Below are 22,974 nucleotides of genomic sequence, written 5' to 3'. Positions count from 1 at the left end.
GTCAGACAATAACTAGGTGTGATTATTAAGGTAGGCTTAATAGACATCTCATCTCTTGTCACGGGTTCTCGTTAAATAAATAACAAGAGAGTCTGCTGGTCAATAATAATCTTGAGTAAGTGGAAATTCCATTCGGAGACTAAAACTTTGTCCTGTGGTAGCCTAGCCCAGTGTTTATCAAACTTTTTCAGACCAAGGACCACTTAACCAGTAAAAAATAACCCCACGGACCACCTAGTTAAAAACAGTAGACCTACTTCAACAGTAGGCCTATATTACACAATGGATCTCACTGAACAACCTTGCTTATTGTCTTTGCACCTTGCTTATTGAGGATTCATATAATTTAAACTGGCGTAGTTTACATCGGCAGTGTTGCAGAACTGTTTAAATTTACATACGAATTGGTTCAATATTGCAAACAACTCATCTTATATTTTACCACGACTGCTCGCGGACCACTTGGGATAGCTTGCGGACCACCAGTGGTCCCGGACCACTGTTTGCCTCGAAGATATCGCGCAGGTGTGCAATCTCAAGTCCTCTTTCGATTTGATAAGAACAAGATGGAAACTGTAGGCCTAAGTTGCGTTTAACTGGAAAGTCAGCGACATCGACCAGCCAGCCAACACTACCTCAGCCTTGATTGATTGTTGGCAGAAACGTTATGTTTGAATGAAAACTAATGATAACAAAAACGACCAGCCAGCAAGACCAACATCGTTGTTGTCTCTGTATGCTTCTATGCATGCTTGTTTTAGAAATTAGAAAAGTTGACTATTCGATAAGTGGCTGAAGTCATTGGGAGTTTCAAGAAAACAAACACGATTAAAAGACACACACATAGCCTACCTGAAGCAGAGTAAAAGAGCAAAAAGTAGGTCTTATTTAAAATGTCGACGTTTGTTAGAATTATTGGACGATTTGAGGTTCATCAGAATAGGAACTCCTTCCCCTTGTAACTGCTGCAGCTGTCTCAAAGTGAAACTCCTCGGAGGTTTTACGTCAACATTTGTGTTGCCAGATAAGCGATTTGTAGCGACAGTCTGATACGAATCCCAAACATGAGATTCGCTTCATTATTTCAACTAAGACATAAAACCGAAAAATACCCTAAGTCAACTCTGAAATTATTTGGACACGATGTTGGAAAGTTACAAAACACATCGAGTTATAGGTATTAATCCTTTATTTTTTACCAGACTTGGCAACATCGATCATCATTTTACACTTGTCTGTGCCTAGTTTGTTTTGGTTGTTGTTGTTTGGCAACTTCTCTTAAAGAGACATGAGCCACTTTAAATAAATCAACCAACACCAGTGACACTCAAATGCAGAAAACCCCAGCAGGTCTGGGATATGGTTTGGTTATCCTAATTGTAGGCCTAGGCTAGCTCAGATATTAATTTTAAATAGACTTTCCAAAAGATTTATGATAGACATGATAGAACATGTCTCTCTCACAGACAGGCTATTGACTGGCTCAGTGATGGTGTTGTTTTCATCCTCCTCGTGAGAATTACCAATGCAGATTTGTTTTAGCCATATGCCTCCAGCAGCCTCCTCTGCTGGTGATAAACAGTACCCTCTTTGTCTTCTGCTTTTCACCCATCTTCCACCAGAGGGCACACTCGGAGTACGGATGCTGCACACGGACACACGGCTCTGAGTAGGATGCTGCATCCTGTCCGCCTGTAAAGTCCATACAATACCTGGACATAGCCCTATAGTCCTTGAGCCAGACCTTCTAATTTTGGTCATTCGCCTACCATTCTGGTATACATACCAGAGGTATAGATATCACCGATGAATTAGAAAATATGTGCATTTGGGGTAGTATAATCCTTGGGTATTTATCATTTGGTTTTTATATTTATCCATTATGATGAAAATGATACATTTTCATCTTTTAGTTTATTCTCTCTCTTTAACCTCTTTAAACCTCTTTAAACGTTATCTTTTTTAAATTTGTTTTATATTATTTTTATTTAACTATATTCATGGAGTCTTGCACACCTGTCTATGTATCTCCAAGGCATATTGATTCTGCCTTCCCTGCTCTAACCTGTAAAACACTTTGGGTCAACTGTCGTTCGTCATTAAATGTGCTATACAAATAAAATTACTTGACTTGACATTTCTCTTTGGGGAGACTAATAAAGCAACTTTTACTTTGACTAAAATCGAAAAGATACAGATTGTCTCAAATTGACCCATACTTGTTAAGCCAATCAATTAGGCCTATCAAAATATTATGATAGTAAGTAAGTTACATCATTAGCTATTGCTGTACTTTCTGTATTGCATCAACATGTGGGAATGTTCAGTAAGCAGCAGCAATGTTGTTGGTTTGGGCTATACTGTTACACTCTAGTTTCAAATATATAATAGTGCCTGTTTTTACTATACTTGTTTTGATGAATTTGCAGAGTGATGCTAGCAAATCGCCCCTCTCTGAACTTCAGTCTTCAGTCTCAGACACAGTTTTCTGTGAATATCTTGAGAACCGTAGGGCCTAGGATGACCCATTTTTTCCGTATGTTTGCCTCCAGGGGTCATGTTAACCCATTCCATGTGCACACATGTGCATAAACAGATACACAGGCACACACATACATTCACAGTAATCATACGTATGACACATACTCACACAGTAGACATATGTACGCATGCATGCACATGCACAAACACACATACGCAGACAAACACACAAGCACGCACACACACACACACACACACACACACCACATAAACATAAACGTGTGCACGCACACATGCACACAATTCAAGAATTTCTCAGAATTATGAACAGGTGGTCATATTTTGTACCACACTGCGGTACATCTAGTTAAGAGCATTATCACCTTTTGATGATACATTCCCAAATTTTCTTGCAAAATCAACTAGCACACACATATGTGCATCTGACAAACACACCATTTCAGACTTACAGTACTATTGTGACGTACTGCATTTCGCCTACTATAGTGCGCTATTCTGAATGATTTATGGTATGTTGTGGGCATAGAGCATGCGTGACTGTGGTATACAGTAAAACATAATCCATGAACCAGAGAGAGGTAGAGGGAGAGAGAGAAATTTACCTTGATTGAAATAAGAAAGTTAGTACAAATGTATGAATTGCTTGTTTAATTGATTAATGCAGTATTTCATTTTAAAGGTTATGTTGATAGGTAGATGCACTTCTATTTCAACTTGTTTATGAATAAAAAGTTTGATATTGCAATTCTTCCAAGACCAATAATCACATCTTTAATCTCAATTGCAATAAGGCAGGGACCGTTCATGGAACACAAATCTGAGTAGGTTGTGGATGTTGAGTGGGGAGTCTTTGGCAATTTTGATTAAATTATTGTAAGCTTAATATTGAAAACAGTCCAAGGGCCATTTCATTATTCAGTTCAATTCCATTTATGTAAAGAAAAAAAAAGCATTAACTGACATGGTCTCATGGCCTGAATATAATATGTTCACATGAAAATCAATCTAAATATTGGTGGAGGAGAATAACTAGATAATAACTAAATATAAGTAGGTGTATATTGTGCTCAAAAGGAAGCTAATAGGCCTAAGTAAACTGTGATCCAGGAATACATGCCAATGATTTCATTGAAGTCATTAGTACATTTCGGTTTTTTTGTTGTTGTTGTAAACCCACCATCATCCATCTTTGGAGGACAACTTTCTTTTTGATTTCAGTGTAGTTTCAATAGGTTGGCACTCAATTTGCATGGACGGAATGTGAAGTTGGGCACAGGTCTTTTGGATGATTCAACTAGTTCATGTTATCTCACTGATACCTCTGTTACAAAGTTGCAACGTTACAAACTGACAATAAACAGTGGCAACAATAAGAAAACAATGTATGTGGGTCTACCTTTGCTGTAAATTAATTTCTGCTTTTTCCCAAATGCCATTTTTTGACGTTTGCAGGTGTTGCTGCTTCTGTTTATCACAATAAGTTTCGGTTTTGTCTTTAACATTGAACTAGTTGATGCTATCTCACTGATACCTCTATTATTGGGGACAAAGGTCTATGTTGTTAGTTACAAGGGAAAGGTTTATCTGTTTATGAGTTTTACACAAGCATATCCTGAGACTTTATATGCACTTTCCACTGATAAATTAATTTATGTTAATAAATTGTGGATAAAAGTGGATAATAAATAATTATCCACTGATAACAGTTTAGAGTAAGTCAATAAGGGTGTGTGTTAGATGCTCAAGAACCTAGATTATCCTTATTGTCTCTATACACAGAGGTGGACAAAGTACACATTTCCTTTACTGAAGTGAAAGTAGACCATGTCAAATATTAATCCAATACAAGTGAAAGGTGCTAGGTCAGATTTTTACTTATGCTGAAGTACAGAAGTACTTGCTTTTAAAAATATGATGTTTAAAAAAATGTAATGTTTATTTAGTCATAATAGGGTGTAGGCCTACATCCTTTGGTCGGTCATAGGACTTGAAGAGACCTTTAGTTCCTTACATCCAACAAAAACCTATTTTCATAACTATGCAATTGTTCAAATGGATGCAATAATATAATTTAATTCAATTCAACTTTATTTCGCCATGTATACAGAGATACTAGGAATTTGATTTGGTCTTCTCCATGCAGGCAACAGTAAAACAGAAAGACAAAAAACAAAAAACAAAGACAGAAACACAATACAAGGACAAACAGAACCATTATGAGTAATACATTAATATGTAAATAGGGCTGTGTTAAATAAAAAATAAAGTGCAAAGAAGTCCAAGTTTAAGAGTTATTTAGGAGGGCTATTGCTTGGGGGAAAAAACTGTGGTGGTGGCATGATGTTTTGGGCAAAATAGCCCTGTACCGCTTTCCAGAGGGGAGAAGATTAAACAGACTATGGCAGGATGAGGGGTCGGCCACAATCTTCACAGATCTGTTAATGGACCTGGAGCTGTGCAGGTCCATGATGGAGGGCAGGGGGCAGCCGATGATGCGCTCTGCTGCCCGGACAACTCTTTGTAGCCTGGCTTTTGCACGGGCTGACGCTGAGGCAAACCAGACAGTAAGGGAGGATGTTAGCACACTCTCAATGACCGCTCTGTAGAACTGTACCATGATGGGGGGACTGACCTGTAGTCCTTTCAGGTGGCGGAGGAAAAACAGGCGCTGCTGGCCTTTCTTCACTAGTTGGGAGATGTTATTGTCCCATTTGAGTGTGTTGGTGATGGTTGTGCCCAGGAACTTAAAGTGCTCTACCACAGTAACGGATGAGTTGTTAATGACCAGAGGAGGATGAGTCGGGGTTTTTTTGCGGAAGTCCACTATCATCTCCACTGTTTTGTTGATGAACACTGCTTTGTTTTCATTACATTACAGTACAGTATGTTAAGACAACTTTAACTTGAAGCATAACTTGTAATACATGAATACTGCATTTTGTTGTCTTTGTACTTTGTACTCTGCACAATGACTGATGATTGAATCTCTAATCTAATGCATATCCATGTAGACAAATTCTCTTTCATGTTGTATCTGTGATTTTGCAGTGGATAATCCGAATTCAGAACATGTGTGGAGAGATTGCGGACCAAAGATTGTGTCTTGTGTTCCGTGGTCCTGGTCTAATGGTATGAGGACAGTGACGGGAAACACTTCCTGTTGTGAAACAGAACTATGCAACAACAAAAATGACAGCCTCCCAGGTAGAGCACTGGCTAGTACAAAGTGTTAAAACTGTCTGATTGTTCATAACATTTTGTAAACGGTGTAATTTAAGTAATTTCATGTTGTAGCAAAAATACCCTTGGGAGATCCCAATGGGAGGAAGTGCTACACCTGTGTGGAAAAGGGCTGCACTTCCCAGATGGAATGCTTTGCTGATCAAACCCACTGCGGGTAAGTTTGGCAACATATATGATTTTTTTTTTCATAAAAAAAATGAACTATGATCTGCTGTAACACATATTTCTGTTATTTAGACAACCAGAAGGGCTGTGCCACAGAAAGTGCATGCAACTTACTGAGTGCACAAAGTTTTGCAAAGATGTCCTGCTGTAATTCTACAAACCTGTGTAACAGTGTCAATGACATCACTCAGAATCTTCTCCCTCTTATTTTGATGTCCTTGGGATTAATCTCTTACTTCTTCTGAGGTTCGTATTCCTCTACTAGATCACTCTTTTTTCTTCTACTAGATATTTTTTTTTAATGTGATGTAGCAAACCAACATTGTATGGCTATTTTATCTTATGTTTTTTTTTTTTTCAGATTTTTCCCCTCACCTGTTCTTCAGAATCATTCAGTCTTCATACTTTCATCTCAGTCCCTTGGCTGGATTTCTCAGATCAGAATGGAAAATATCTAAACTGTTTGCTCAAACTCCATATAATCTTCTCACTTGTGCACATCATAAATGCAATTCTCATTGCTTCAAACCACTTAATTTTCTACAGATGCTAATGTCATGTTGGTCAAAATGCAGTCGAGGTTTCCGACCTACTGTACGTCATTGTTTACAGAAGGATGGCCTGGGTAATTTTAGTTTGAAGAATGATTATACCTTACCATCAGGTGGAAGCACACATTACCCATAATGTACTGATTTGAGGTGGCTAAAGTTAATGTTATCTACAGACAAGTTCTGCCTGATTTGATAGGAAAGTCTTTACACCAGGAGTAGTGTTGTGCCTACTGCAGCAACATTAGGTGATCAATGGTGTTACTGCAGAAATGTGGATGATGGCACTATGATAAGGTGTATGGGTAAGCAGTGCAAAATCATAAAGTTTCATAAGGCCTGCACTGGTTTGAAGAGGTTTCCAAAAGTGTGGTTGTGCATTGAATATAGAAAGACAGACAATAAAAAACAACTAAACATGAAATGCATTAGACTACTTACAATGTATAACTATATTATTGTTGATTTAAGATCATTTAAGTGTGTGTCTGTGTGTTTGCACATTCAACAGTAAAATCTTTACCAAAACAAAAATTACAATAAATTGTTTTTCCCATCAACATTGCACTCTTGGTCGGTCATTCTGTCATTCTGGGTCATTCCGTGTGAAATCAGATAAGGGTGTTGCTGCACCATCTCGGATTTTGTTCAAACGTTGTCTATCAAGAATGGATAGCAAAACCAATGCCTGTAAAATATTTCTGTTCAAATCCTGCCTTCATATAATTGTCAGCCCTTAAAATTACTTAAGAGTCATTGCACAAGACAAGCAGGCAAAACCAGGCAGAGGTCGGAAGATGGGGGTCGGCCAAATCGTCGTATCAATCATACTTTGTATGTGTGATAAGTATGTGGAACTATGAACAGCCATATGATTAAAACCCTCCAGCTATTGCTACTCCCATTCATACCTATCTGAACCCATGTGATCTCGCACAATTTATCAGAAACACTTTGGGCCAATCCCAAAGTGAGCCCGGAGGACTAAGGACTAAAGACTCACAGACTTAATTGATCTCAGGTGCTAAGTGAGTGAATGTATGAGATCACATGGGCTCAGATAAGTATGAATGGGATTGGGACAGCACCAAAGTCTGTGAGTCTGTGAGTCCGCACTTTGGGATTGGCACATTGTCAAATGTGGGGGCAGCCGTGGCCTATTGGTTAGCGCTTTGGACTTGTAACCGGAGGGTTGCCAGTTCGAACCCCAACCAGTAGGCATGGCTGAAGTGCCCTTGAGCAAAGCACCTACCTAACCCCTCACTGCTCCCCGAGCACCGCTGTTGTTGCAGGCAGCTCAATGCGCCGGTATTAGTGTGTGCTTCACCTCACTGTGTGCTGAGTGTGTTTCACTAATTCACGGATTGGGATAAATGCAGAGACCAAATTTCCCTCACGGGATCTATAGTATATATACTTACTTATACTTATAAATGGCTGCCGTGTCCTGCTGTGACAACGCCCTCAAATCTAAGATTTTAAAAATTAACTGTGACAAAATGAGGCTGAACACCCTCCCAATTTTTTTATATGATTTTAAGACTTTGATCATTCAAAAAAAGTCAGTTTGGACCTGACACCTGTTGTCAGTTTTTTGGAATATGGCTCTGAAGTTGGCCGAAGATGTGTTTTTTTCCCAAATTTGAGCCTTAATATCTGTGAAACTAATAATCTAAGAGAGACCACATTTTGTACAGTGTTTAACCTGGTGCCAGAGATGCTTACTGTACAATTTAAGTCTTCTATCTGAACATCTGGGGGCTCAACAACTCTTCAAATGTGCTATTTTATTTCGCCAAGTCAAATTTTGGAAGAAGTTTAAGTACTATTCTAGGTTATACTTGAGCTACACCTCCGACATTCCATGTCTGGATGCTATTATTAACAGATATTGACTGTAGAAAATGTGAAGGCTACAGGCAGGGATGGATTACTGCACGGGCCTACCGGGTCCCAAGGGGTCAGGAGGCCCTGAAGCCCAAGTCTTTCCATGAAATCATTGCCTCAATATCAACAAATCAGGATGTAGGCTTTGAATCTGATTGAATTAAAGTATTGGCCATCCCCAAAATGCACCAGAATACAGGAAATCACATCAAACAAATTAAAAGTGTTCTGGGGGAGGACCCCCAACCCCCCCCCCCCCCCCTACATATACTACAGGTGAGATAGTTTTCCAGATATTGCTGTTTAAAAATGGCTTTTCAGAGTATGATGCCAAAAAATGCCCATAAAGACCCTCCTGTCGCAGCTCGCATTATGTGTGGCCCAATTACACGACGATTGTTTTTGAATCAATAGATGTTCCTCTCTCCAGCAACAGTAAAACCATCCACCAAAGCCACCGTGCATGTGAAATAATGCCTCATAAAATTGACCAAATATAGAGAGATGAAAATTCTGCTTTCAGTGGTTCTGATAACCCCCTAGTACACTCTCTTAATTTCAATGCTTCATATTCAACTTTTGGTCTGTAAAACTGAACTCAGACTCTATGGAAATATAAAAGTTATGTTCATATCCAAAAGTTATGTTCATATATATAGCCATAAATTGCATGATTTTCGAGGATCTCCAAGGGGGGCCCCAGAACTCAGTAACTGGAGGGGGTTTTAATCGTATGGCTGTTCATAGTTCCACATATCTATCACACATACAAAGTATGAGCCGATTTGGCCAACCCCCATCTTCTGACCTGGTTTTCTCTTCAGTTCTACTGGACGAAGTGACAAAGTTAATCCAACTACTATAAAAAGCTCTAAAATAAATTTAGAGCCAATTTTACTAGTATCTGTGCCCAATTAACAAGGGAGTACAAAGTTCGGAAAAGACAGACGTCAATGTGAAAATTACATTAGGCTAATATATAAATGATTTTTTCTAAACAAAGTTTGGGAGGAGCCCTTAGGGATGATTGACAGCAATTAACTCACCTGTCTTCCGCCGCCAGGATATTTAAGCCGGCCTCCTTGTCACACGCTGCGGCTCTCGCAAAATTATCACTCCTCCTCCCCCTACTCCTTCATTTCATTGATAGCCCAGTTACGCATCCTCCTTACACAGGGGGTGCAAACGGCCATCGATCTCCGCTTCAGGCATTCCATGACCACGGCCAGCTACCATGCCAAACATGCGCTTAGGGACTGTTCGTTATTTATTTAAGGGGCCACCGGAGGAGTTTTGGGAGCGTTAGTCAAAAAAGACGTGACCTTCCCTCGCCAGAAAGAATTTTTTCTATGACCCTTCAAAGTGATTGAGAAAAAACGCATGACCCTCCCCAACAATTTATTGATGCCTTCTGTACTGGGTCAATTTGGGAGCTTGCATGCTACCACTCCTTCCTTGAAATGCCTTGAAAAGGCTGTCGTTTGCACAATTTCACAAATAATCACCGGGACCAAAACATACCTGTCAACTTTTTCCGGGTTTATCACTGAACTTTTTCCACCGCTGCATGGCTGTCGCAAGGGGGTGCAAGGCCCTGTGCGAACTTGACAGGTGCAAGGCCCTTTTCACTTAGGCTACGTGCATGAAATCATGTGATAGCCTACCTGTCAGTGCATTTTAGGCTAATAGGCTACACCAGCTTGTGAGGGGGAATTGTAGGCTATAGCCTATAACATTAGCCGAGTCACATAGGCTATTTGGTCATAGATAGATACTTTATTGATCCCTAAGGGGAAATTCAAGAAATTCATAAGCCGTTTATCATAGGCTACATCACGAAACCAAACTAGTGTAACAAAGTAACAGTGAAGGAGATTGAAAAAACATAGTGATTATGAGGAACAATATGAGAGAAATTTGGTGATCACTGATCATTTTAGGACATTAAGCCACGTTAAGCTTTTTGTTTAGGCTACAATAGGCGTTAATGAAGAACAAGCGATTAATATCATCTTTGGCCAGGTGCGAGGCCCACGATCAGACGCGAGGCCGACGGCCTCACGTTTGTCTTGTTCAAAGACAAGGAGGAGTTTTCTCTCGTCTGATTTGACCAAATATTTTCCTGTCTAATTTTTCACCTTTGTATAGCCTTCCTCAAGCTCTTTCTGCACACTGTCACTCTCTAATCAGACTGAGGGACAATACATCTGTTTGTGTGAAAACGTTTTGAAATGTGCTGAAACACAATAGATATTATATAGCTTAATTACAGATTTTTTTTATGTACTTTATGTCCTGTTTCCTGGATAAGTGTCTTTATAAAAGATGAGAAATAAAAAGTTATTAATTTTATCTATTCATTTAAAGAGGTGGGGAAATACCATCCAGATTAAAATTTCTCTAGAACATCGATATCTGGTGAAGGCCTTGGAATTCACTGCAGGGAATGCACAAAAGACGACTTTGTTGATAACTGTGCATGTAGAAAAAAAATCAAAAGGGTACAATTGTGGTATCATGTAACATTGTGTGTCAAAGCTATTTTGTCATCATACAACATGCACTGCCAGTAGGCCACAACTGTTTAACACAACAACCGGATTAGGTTCTATGGTTAGGCAATCAGCCACAACCAACATCTCCAACAAAGTAGCCTTAGTTTTTGAAGGAGGAGTGGAGTTTTCAAGCAGGTACATAATACAAACCATCTACAATATCGATATATACACACAATATATATGCTTTATGCAAGTTTTGGCAATGCATGTTAAAGTACATACAAAGTACTCTTTGTCTTGATAAAATCCTGATATGAATTTGTTGTGACATAACAGCAGTACCACAATTTCTGGATTAAAGTATTTTGATTTAGGGGACAGCGTTTAAAGGGAATTTCCTCTTAAAAAAAAGAAAAACAGTACTTCAGCAAAAATTATTTTTATTGATTCAAAGCTTATCTGATGATCCATTGCATTATTGATATGCCATAAAGGATGTGAAATATTCAAAAATATAACAAAAAGCCATGAGTACAAAAATGAGACTTGTGGTCAGGAAACATATTTCCTCTCATTTCAGTGCTGTCAGAGATTCAACATATTTGAAAGGGTAGGATGTCTGATAAGGTGCTTAACATAACACTGAAATGTGGTCAGTCTCAGAGATTTTGTGCTTAGGCTTCGACTTTTGGGAGGAAGGTGATAATGTCATTCAGCTCGTCCAGAATCTCCTCCAGTTGGGTTGCCGTCTCCCGGATCCGCAGAACAAACTTCATAGTCTCGGACTTCACCTCTGGCTTGCCCTCCTCCACGATTTCAGAGTCTTCAGTGTCCAGCACCTTCAGCTGGACTGGGCTTTCTGGGGTGGACGCCTCCGCCCAGGTCTGCCGGATGTCGTGGATCTCCTTGGCGTCCATGGCGATGAAGAAGACGTCAACGGCCAGGAAGAAGGCGGAGAAGATGCCGGTGGCCACCTCTACTGCCCGCACGGCTCTGGCCGTCTGTGCTGCCACCTTGCCTATGTTCGCCACCTGTGCCAGGCGCATCAGTTCAGGGATGCCCCCCAGCCCTCGCCCTATTCTAACGCCCGCCTTGGCCATGTCCCCTGTCGTCCCTGTCCCTGGACCATTACCATTCTCAGCTGAGAGATTCAGGGCCTCCAGGCCTTCACAGATGTGCTGGAGACTGACCACCACAGAGTTCATCTTCTCCTGGAACTCGCGGATGACGTTCTTCACATTGTAGCGGTCGGTGGACTGGTTGACCATGTTGGTGATGTTGGAGACTCCTGCGGTTGCACCACCAGCGACAGCGATGCCCACCCCGACCCCCGTCACGATCAGAGAGGCACCCAGAGTGAAGGGGGCCAAGATGAGACCCACGATGGAGGTGATGCCTCCAGCTGCTCCAATCACCCCGCCAGTCAGACTGCCCACAGTGGTGCCAAAGTGCACATTCTCCAGACCGTCAGCCAGGGCCCTCAGCTTCTGCAGGCTCTCCTGGAGCTCCGCAACAGTCCGCTCACTCTGAACAAGCCAGGCACCACCACACGGAAACAAACAAAATTCACATCCATCATGTTTTTATTTTTTTCATAATATGATTCTTTTCAGAATTGATTAATCAAGTATGTGCCTGGTTTATCGGTTAGTTGTTTGATCTATGAGATGTCAGAAAATTGTGAATCAGTATTGATCAGATTTTTTCACTTGCATTTCCCTAAATTTGATAAATTTGAGACCTGTTGTAAAAGTGTCGTTTTTCCCTAGTCACAATGTTCCATAGAGAAACAATTGGAATTGAGCACCACCTGGAGGTAAAAAGTATTCTATGTAAACGCTGAAGAAACAACATAAAATGCAGTTTCATTTTTCCATCTACACATTTTTGTTTAACTCAACCTCTCTGTGATATGATACTAATCCTATAAGGCATGACATTTTAACCAATATTAACAAGATATCTTGTGTCTTCAACACAAAAATGTCCATCTCCTTAACACAGTACACTTATAAAGATAAGGACAAACTCCAGGAGGAAAAAATAGACCCAAGCAACAACAGCTTTGTGAGAACCAACATCATGTAAGGGCATACGATTTCTGTAAAGTTGTGATTACCAATTGCAATACTCCAAAATCAAAGAAGGTCGCACTCAAAGACATTTTTTAATAGTTTCTTAAGCAGCGACAGGGGTAACAAACAAACCATTAGTGCTACCCCAGTCACTACTTAACAAAATATTAACACGATTTTGCACTGCCATCACATCCAAATGCGGGTTCAGTGTGCAGGGACCACAGGCACTGCTTTGCAGCTAGGACCTCACCTGGGCTGTGAGGTAGGCAATAATGAATGGCCTCGCCAAGACCTCCTGCGCTGACGGTCGACGCTCCGGGTCTGTCTGCAGGAGATCGCTGAGGAGCCGACAGAGAGAACTGGAGAAGGTCTTTGGCAGAGGCGCATAAGAACCACTCAGGATCTTAGGAACCAGATTTACTGCACTCTCTCCTGAAAACTGAAAAGAGAAAGAAAATGACCACTTCATACAGGTTATCTGGCACATTTGGAGTTTAAGCATATTTTAAGCATTTATGTTTTTTAAAGTTGTCTTTAAATCAGTAGTTCTACTTACTGCACTTTTCATCATACACAGTTCATATAGGAGACAGCCCAAGGACCAGATATCACTGCACAAACAAATATAGAGGGGGAAAAAGGAAACTGATTCTCTCATATTGCATTCTCAGCGGTTGTGACATCTTTGAAATCATATCAACTCCAAAATGTTTGATGTTGTGCTCTATATGAATATCCTGTGTGTTTGTACACCATGACAACATTTCAACAAGTACTTCAACATGAACTGAATTGTATAACCTCCCTATCTTCCAGACAAATGGTTTTGCAATAGTGGTGAAACAGTGTTACCTCTTATCATGGTATGCATCTCCCTTCAGGATTTCAGGGGCGATGTTGGTTAGTTCCCCAGTAGAGTCACTCTCTACTCCAGCTCTGACAGGCAAGGCAGATCAATTAAATATTCAGAAACAGATTTACTGGTTGATGGGTTGAGTGAATGTGTATGACATTGAGGCACACCTTTCTTTGATCTCTAAAAGCTCTCCCAGGCACACTGTCCCAAACTCTGTGAGGGAAATGTTCTATTAACCAAGACAAGGTTAATGAAAATAATGGTGATGGAAAAGACACACATAATAAAATCAAAAGGAAATGACAAGAATGGCATATTATGTTCAATTGTGAATTTAAATCAAACCACAATACAGGAGTACTGAACATGAATTGAAATGCATTAATAATATTAATAATAATTAATGTACTCTTGGCACCTATGATGACCTGCAAATTACATTCCATAAACTATATTCTACTACAGCCATTTTATATTTCACAGCTGTTTATCAGCATACTGTACCTGAGGTCTTAGGTCTCTGTGAACAATGTTTTTGGAATGCAAGTGCTTCAGTGCCATGCAGACTTTGACAACCCAATCCTTAATCTGGAATAAAGATATGTACACATATTTGTATCTGTGCCAGACTAGTTACAGTAAAGATGGTAATCTATTCAGAATAAGAATAAATACTTATAGTAAGAGCACCTCTTCCTCTGTAAACTGTTCTCCGCATTCCCGCTTAGCTTGAATTTTTTTAGACAAATCTCCCCCCTCAGAGTAGTCCACCAAAACATAGAATGTTCCATCACCTGTAAATCAAAAGAAAATGTTTGAGTCGTTTTACAACATCCATATCATATTCAGCATTATTGGTTACATTACAGCAGTTCCATTTGCTCACCATATTGGTGAATTTGTTGATATTATTTCAGCAGTAAACATATTAATTTCCTCCATATTGGTGAATTTGTTGATATTATTTCAGCAGTAAACATATATTGTACCTTCAAAGGACTTCTCATGTCCAATGATATGAGGATGCTGCAGGTTTTTGAGAATTTCTTTAACATCCTGAAAGATGAGACATTGCAGCCATGAACAACATATGCTAAAGCAAAACATTAAAAGGCTAAGGCGTTTTTGTTGAGATTATCAGCATGAAGGAAAAAAAGGATGAAATTAGCAACCAAAAAATGAAAACAAAAGAAACAAACCACTATTAGCACAGACAAGCATACGTAGTTGGCTGTTACGGACATGTTCCTATATCCTAGGCCTATACTATACTTTGTTAGACATAGTCAAATTGTTTTATTCCATACATAAAAATATGCTTTAGTCTATCGACGTCAATCAATCAACAGACAGGTAAATGTTGTTGTCCCACCGTCTACTATACAAGACACAGAAGGGGTTTTATGGGAAATACATGCGTTCTCACCTCTATGCTGTTATGGATCTGTCTGACGAGATACTGATTGCCCTCCTGGGACTTCACTAGGGTGGCATGGCCCTCCTCTCTTACCATGGTGAAGCCATGTTGTTCCAGGACACTCGGTTGGCTGCCCATTCTTAGTGGACATGCAGGGGCACAGCGCTCTTCTCTTTATGAGCCTATGTACATTGTACAGACAAAATAGGCTAAACATTTAGCAGTTCTCGATTGTTCATCTTATTTATATAACAAAATGAAAAACTGTCAACTGGAAGTACAAAGATGAGAAATTAAATAAAACACGTATTGTATTAAAAGAAACACATAGGAGTTCCTTCTCTAGGGAAGTGGTTCTTAAACTGGTGGTGGTCAAATATATGGTAGGGGTTACGAAATGATTTGTAGTCTGACTTTTTCTAGTTCTAGTTTTTCTAGATGTTTTTAGACCAACATGATTCAAAATTGGGATACTCAATAGCCCTAGATGTGGTCCTTACAATTCAGAGTGTTTCTATAATGTTTCTCTGAAAGCAGATGCTCTGTTTACGCAAACTCTAATCTCTACCTGCGCCCCTTATAATGAAATACTGTGCATGAGATGCTTATTTCCTTTTCCAACAGGACTCAGAACCGGCCCACAGTGCCAAAACCGCTAGTAACTGGTTTGCTTACCATGGTATTACTGAGTTCGATTGGCCAGACAACTCGTCTGACCTGAACCCCATAGAGAATCTATGGTTTATTGTCGAGATGAAAATGAGACACCAGACCCAACAATACAGACGAAGGCCGCTATCAAAGAAACCTGGGCCTCCATAACACCTCAGCAGTGTTGCAAGCTGATTGCCTCCATACCACACCACATTGATGCAGTCCTAATTTGTGCAAAAGCAGCCCGACCATGTATTGGGTGTATTGTTACTATTACGAGATACTGATTCTTGGTTTTCATGAGTTGTAATCATCAAGATTAAAACAAAAAATGGATTGAATATTTCACTTTATATCTAATGAATCTAGAATATATGGAAGTATGAAAGATACATTTTTTGAAATAAATTAGGGTGGGGTGAAATTTTCCACGATATTCAATTTAAGACCCACCTGTATGCACACACCCTGTGTCCGAATGCACCTATTTTTGACCGCCGTCTCGCTATCCAGAGAAATATTCTTTGGTCACCGCTATTTACCGATTTGCGGCTCCCATTGACTTCAGCCCGACAGGTGTCATAATACCAGTTTCGGTCATGGGAGGCGGTATGCAGGCAACATAACCGCCAGCCAAACTGCAATGCACGTTTCTCGGTTTTTACTCTAGGGTAGACCAACTTACTTTCTGCCCCCATCTTTTATGGAATGTGGAGTATGAATTGATTTTTTGGTGGACATTACACATGGCACCTTTAAACAAATCTCCTGGAATTGATGGTCTTACTGCCAACTTTTATAAACACGTCTGGGATTCACTGAAAGGCCCTGTCCTTCTTATGTTAAAGGAAGCGACAGATATTATGACATTCCCCCCCACCATGAAACAGGGTATAACAACCTTAATTCCCAAACATGGCAAAGACCCCAAACTGCTAGATAATTGGAGACCAATTACTTTACTAAATAATGACTATAAAATTATAACTCTTGTTTATGCTAACAGATTAAAAAAGAAAATCCACAACATTATAAGTGATTCCCAATCTGGTTTTATGAAGGGCAGATCTATCCACAATAACATTCGCTTGGTACTTGATGTACCAGACTACAAACACTTGATTAAGGATGAGGGCTTCTTGTTATTTCTTGACTTTTACAAGGCCTTTGACTCTATTGAGCATCCTTTTATTTTTCAATGTTTAAAACTATTAGGTTTTGGTGATAAATTCAGAAATATTATAGCTTCCATATAGCAATTTGATAACAATACTAACAGCTCCATCTCCTAACCAGGGGGCACTTCACCCCGTTTTAATATCGGACGTGGAATCAAACAAGGCTGTCCTATTTCTCCCCTTCTTTTCATAATAGCCACAGAAATGCTCTCTATTCTTATAAAAAACTCAAATATTGCCCCACTTGACATTTTAGGATTGCCAGTTGTAATTAGCCAGCTGGCAGATGACAACTATTTTTATGAAGCATCTGGCCGAGACACTAAAAGTTTTGAAGACGATTGAGTCTTTCTCTAAAGCCTCTGGCCTGAAATTGAATTTAAATAAGTGTGAGTTAATGCCTATCCACCAGTGCAATTAGTAAGTAACTGAAGCCTATAACATTCCCATTAATCTACAGTTAAATACTTAGATACATATTTCTAGTATTCCAATAGAAAGGGAGAACATGAATGTATCAAGGATAATTTTGGGATTAAGAATTGTCAGGCTAAACTTAATTCATGGTTACTGAGAGACATTAGCTTACTGGGTAGTCTTTCTAACAAAAATGGAGAGTATCTCAAAGTGTATATATCCTGCTTATTCCCAAGAGAGCCATTAAAAAAAATCAATTAAATAAACTTTGACTACATATGGAAGAAAAGGGTTCGCTATGTTAAAAGATCAGAAATTATAAAAGACATCAGAGATGGAGGGATTAGAGGCCATTGATATTGACTCCATAAGCGGAACATTAAAAATCAAGTGGTTGAAATATTTTTTAAACAACAGTACCAGCTTCTGGTACCATATCCCCCATGAAATATTCAAAAAAATAGGTGGTATAGATTTTTTCCTTAAATGTGACTTCTGTATTCAGAATCTGCCCATCAAATTATCCCTCTTCCATCAGCAGGTTTCTTTATGCTGGAAGATTCTGTACAATCATAATTTTACCCCTCAACACACCTATCTGGAAATACAGCTATATTACTGTAAAGAAGTCATCCTTGTATATCAAGGACTGGCTAGAGAAGGGCATCTGGTCAGTCCTGCATTTAATTGATTCTAATGGATGTCTTTTAACATATCCAAGCTTTTGTTTGAAGTATGAGATAACCTGCAACATTGATACATATCATTCTGTATTCAACGGCATACCTGACTCCATTTTAGGCCTAATAAGAGGAATAATTTCAGATCTCAATATTTGTCTTTCCCTACCATAGCTCTGTGTTGGAGGTTGTGCCTTTAAGAGTTTTAGATTCTCCAACAAATGTCTTAGAAACCTATTTATCAACCTGTCTTACCCCTTATTAACATATAGAAATTCCATTTTAAAAGTCTTTCCAAAGAATCGTATACAGCTTTTGCGAACTAAATACATGAGATATCCCATAATGCCTAAGGCCAAAGAGCTACATTTCAAAACTTTGAATGGAATATACCCCTCCAACGAATTAATCAAAAGGAGCTTTGGGATTGAAACTGATAATTGTGTATTTTGTAATGGGCTGGAAACCGCTGAGCATCTGTTTGTCGAATGTGTTTATGTTAAAACCTTGTGGCTTGACCTTCATAACTGGCTCAGTCCTAAATGTTTTATGTTAGATAACTTTGAGTTAAAGGACATTATATATGGACTCTTTACTGTGAATGATAAAGACGATCTCTTAGTCAATGTGATTGTTATTCGCTGTAAAAAATGTTGTACATAAATGTAAATACTCAAAGGTTAAGCCCACTTTTAGTGGGTTTTACAATGATTTCCTTTATTATACAAAATCCTTTAAAGCTATAAAGTATAAGAAAGCAGTACAACTTTTGAACAGTGTTACAGAATATGATTTAATGACTAAGCCCTAGTTATATGTTTTTTTTTTCTGTTGTGTTTTGTTTTTCTGTTTTGATTATTATTATTATTATTATTATTATTATTATTTTCTCTTTGCTTCCTCCTTTTAAATTACGCCTGATCCTGTATATGGATTCCTCATGGATTGTTTTGACCCATATTTATTGTACTTGAAAAAAGAAACCTTGAATAATTTTGTACTTCCTTGTCAATTATTCGTGTAATCCATCTGATATATTGTGTTTTTCTTTTTAAACTTCGTTTCTTTATAAAGTTTGGAGTAGCCTATCATTAAGGTACGTTCTGGAATGTAATTACTCAGACAGCGAAGCTACACCAGGCGCATAACTGAAGCGTTCCGTTCGCGACGCGTAAAATCCATTTTACATTAAACGGCCATAAATGTAGGCAATGGATGGGCACAGTCAGGGGCTGACACTTTGCATAAAAATTCTTCTCAGGGCTGAGCTACACCAGGCGCCCAAGGGGTCAGGGGGCCCTGAAGCCCAAGCCTTTGCATGGAATCATTGCCTCAATATCAACAAATCAGGATGTAGGCTATGAATCTGATTGAATTTAGTATTGGCCATCCCCAAAATGCACCAGAATACAGGAAATCACATCAAACTTAAGCCCAATTATGTTATTCCTGCTGTAGGCCTATATATGTTGTAGGGCAATTCCATGCAAAGGTCATCCTTACCATGGAAAAAAGAAGTTGTGCATACGCAAATAGAACTGTTGTTAAAATCTTCATTTAGGTCTATATTTTATTGTTTGTAACTGATCTGATTGAATTTGATGGAGAATGACACTCTTTTTACATCATAAATATGGTGTGCAACCATACAGAAACAACTTTTTTTACATGGTAATATTATACATATTTCAAAAGTGGATAAATGGACCCAATGTTCAAACAAATTGTGTCATTTGACAAATTCCAGATTGACAAGGGAATGGTAGAGCAATGTCTATGCTCAGCTTGCCTTTAAGAGCACAACTCCTTACATTTGTATAGCCTGGGTGTTCCCATGCTACCTTGCGCGCGATTTGATTCACGCTGCTAAGGCTGACATCCGTGGCACCCAATAAACGGATCTGGGAATTTTTTTCAAATACGAGAAAATTAACGTTTGGTTCCCAGACCACGTCTCATTGAGAAGTGGTGGCACTAGCCTGGCTAACATTTGTAAGGCTTTTGTTTTTAAGTCAGCAAGTTCCATGGCCATGTCACATCCATAACGTTTTATAGGAAAAGTTTATGCTACACATACAGTGTTGATGCGACAATGTCCATAGTGTCTGTGCAAAGCTGATTTATATCAATGTAAAGTGTGATGACCAAATTGTGCCCCTTTCTTACTTTTAAAACCTTTAATGGTGCGTTATGGATGTGACGTTATGGATGTTACATAATGTGAATTTACAAGGACTATTATACCTCAAAGCCGATAAAACGTCTGTTCTGGTGGCATGTCAGTTTCAACGCATTTCAACTTAGTGTTTACAATTGACATTTCAAAGATTATTAGGTTGATCAAAACCACAGGGAGGCCTTGCCTAACCATTAGCAAAACAAACATAATATTAAAATACCTCCAGTGATTAGCCTAGCCATAGCCTATTTTCAAGTGGCCTAATAACGAAAATCTGAGCGATTATCTTCCTAACTGTCATACTAATGTTGTACAGTAACTGGATTATCGTGTTAGCTGGTGAAGATGGCTGACTTTGCAGCTGGAGTTAACATAGCAACCTCCTGTTGCAGATCTGTTCAGCCTGCCGTTCACGTCTGCTTAACACAGTTTAATTTTAAATGTGACGCGATATGACAGCATTTGAAGTGTCAGGTCCTCTGTAGCTAATACCCACAGAGTAACATGAGTAAGGGCAGCAATAAACTAGATGTACCGTATAGCGGTACAAAATATGACCGCCTCTCAGTCCTGCATATTCTCTTCGCAAAATTAAATCACGCTTGTCAATTTGTCTCCATCTCCTACCTACATGTGCATGTAAATGAGTGTGTGCATATGTGAGTTTGCTTTTGTTTATAAGAGTGTGTGTGTGTGTGTGTCTGTGTGTGTGCATGTGCGTATGCGTGCCTGTGTTTGTGTGTTTATGTGTCTGCATTCATGTGGGTGGGTGTTTGTGCATGTGTGTGTGTGTGCTTGCCTGTCTGTCTGTATGTGTTTATGTGTGTGTGTGCTTGCCTGTCTGTATGTGTGCGACTGTGCGTGCGTGTGTGTGCGTGCGCATGTGCGTGTGTGTGCATGTACTTTATGTGTGCAAATCACAAATGAGTGGGTATGGGTTAGGTTCATGCGGGCTCTTGACTAACATACCATAAATATTTTGTCATCTTGGGTGCAACGGTTCAGGTAGGGCTGGTTATTTAGGGGAGTGGCCACCAAGTTTCATGTTCCCTGGTGTTTCAGTAACCCGGGAATCACTGACCAAAATTGATGACGGTAAAAGAAAAAAATTAATTTATTTTTTATATTTTAAATGACTTGTTGTCCTGATTCTTCCTGTGGATCTTAGTGGGCACTGAGGAAGCAATAATTTCATCGCTAGTTTTTCATGATTACTATTTCAATTGTTTCATATCAAAATTCACTACTTAATTATGTGTTTTATGTAGTTTGTCGAGGACTGGTTCAGACACGTCACATCCATAACGTGAAACCGTCTCATCCATAACGCCAGTTTTTCCTACATAATGCATTACAAAAATGACGCATAGTTTCAAAAACACACTTTTTGTGTTCATTCAAGTCTCCTTCATGGTACATATCATAGTTTCGGCAGTTTCCTTTAAAATTCACAGAGTTTGTAGAAAACCTGTAATCTCTCACAAAAGTGTGTCCATTTCATGTCACATCCATAACGCTGATAAAATGCCTTGTATTCTTAGGATGAAATTGATTATATGAAATTTGAGGATCTCAGTATTCAGAGGACAGAGGTTGCATTAAAAGTTATGCAAATTAATTCACTGATACTAATTTTGCCCCCACTCTAAGGCATTTTGTTTACCAATATGAGTCCAATTGTCACATCCATAAGCTGGAACTGCCCTGTACCAAAATGTAGTTTATTATCAAAGTGAAATGGTTGCTGGCATAAGTCAGCGGCCACAAAATTGACGTTTTGCTTAGCCTACATGTACATGTGTCTTACAGTGAGCAAATAATAGCCTATTTCTCCGGATAGCGAGACGGTGGTCTCTTTTTGGGCACCCCTTCAAGTCTATCGCCCAAAGAACACCTGTAGCCTACCAAATTCATATGCTTCTATCCATCGTATAACGATTTCTTACATAACTGCCCCTAGCCTACTAATAGAGAGACGAACCGTCAGTGGGTGTCAGTCAAGAAACTTTTGAACTTCTGGAATTTAAAATTCCTTCCCTTTTTTTAGGAAACTGAAACTGGATTTCAGGAAACCGAAACTCCGTGACCTAGTCCAAGGTGGTGTTTCGACATGATGCCTAAATATTCCAGTAGGCTACAGCGAAAATTCTCACGGTCACTTATTACACTATTACACTTATCACTTATTACATTTTGACATGAACCATTTTCGCAAGTTGCCAACATTTTGGCCATTAACCCCTTCCGTTTGTTTTATTGACAGCAGCAAAGATAGAACGCTCAGCAGCAGCAACATGCCTGTTTCTCCCCCGACTTGCCTAAACAAGTGTAGGCTGTCGTAGGCTAGTTCTCTACGCATTAGGCTACAATTAAGGTCACGAAACATATGCCTACCTTCAACTTAGCAATACAGCAAAAGTAGGCTGCTGTTATTATCCATTTTGACTTTTCAATTGCCTAAGCAGTCACAAGCTAATAGACTTCACGTTAAAGGATCATTGAGGTAAGTTTGGCTACTTACGTCGGTGGCGAATCAAACAGTAGCCTAAGCGATGTTTCTCATTAAGTTCTTTGTTTTCTTATCTCGACGGCATGGACTCTCCTTCACTTTCCCAAATAGAGAGCGTGAGAGTGTTGGGTAGCGCTGTGATTCACAGTGATTGTGCAAT

At 39.3% G+C, this 22,974-nt stretch overlaps 2 protein-coding genes and 2 long non-coding RNA genes across 4 annotated transcripts in view; 2 read left to right on the top strand and 2 right to left on the bottom strand.

The window, feature by feature from the left end:
* Nucleotides 1-1,022, bottom strand: part of LOC121689425 (serine/threonine-protein kinase Nek5-like) — a 7,734-nt gene extending 6,712 nt beyond the window's left edge. Inside the window, exon 1 of the mRNA XM_042069237.1 lies at nucleotides 853-1,022. The gene's annotated coding sequence lies outside the window, so the exon portion shown is untranslated. The remainder of the gene's footprint in view (nucleotides 1-852) is intronic.
* The window catches only part of LOC121689510, a 17,593-nt gene extending 5,469 nt beyond the window's left edge, over nucleotides 1-12,124 (top strand). The window contains exon 3 of the long non-coding RNA XR_006024790.1: nucleotides 11,995-12,124. This is a non-coding gene — a long non-coding RNA (uncharacterized LOC121689510). The remainder of the gene's footprint in view (nucleotides 1-11,994) is intronic.
* On the top strand, nucleotides 5,571-6,150 carry LOC121689525. The gene is made up of 3 exons (XR_006024805.1): nucleotides 5,571-5,706; nucleotides 5,797-5,899; nucleotides 5,983-6,150. It is a non-coding gene; the product is annotated as an uncharacterized LOC121689525 (long non-coding RNA).
* LOC121689428 (calcium/calmodulin-dependent protein kinase type 1D-like) lies at nucleotides 11,270-22,974 on the bottom strand. The gene is made up of 10 exons (XM_042069245.1): nucleotides 22,827-22,974; nucleotides 15,207-15,379; nucleotides 14,770-14,836; nucleotides 14,471-14,574; nucleotides 14,285-14,368; nucleotides 13,948-14,009; nucleotides 13,777-13,860; nucleotides 13,481-13,535; nucleotides 13,175-13,363; nucleotides 11,270-12,372 (listed from the first exon to the last, which is right to left on the bottom strand). The coding sequence occupies exons 2-10, from the start codon at nucleotides 15,333-15,335 to the stop codon at nucleotides 11,521-11,523; spliced, it is 1,626 nt and encodes a 541-aa protein (XP_041925179.1). The 5' UTR covers nucleotides 15,336-15,379; nucleotides 22,827-22,974; the 3' UTR covers nucleotides 11,270-11,520.

Source organism: Alosa sapidissima, chromosome 18 (assembly GCF_018492685.1).
Source record: "Alosa sapidissima isolate fAloSap1 chromosome 18, fAloSap1.pri, whole genome shotgun sequence".
NCBI lineage: Eukaryota > Metazoa > Chordata > Actinopteri > Clupeiformes > Clupeidae > Alosa > Alosa sapidissima.
Note: the sequence above shows the minus strand (reverse complement) of the source record. Positions and strands in the feature narration are given on the sequence as shown.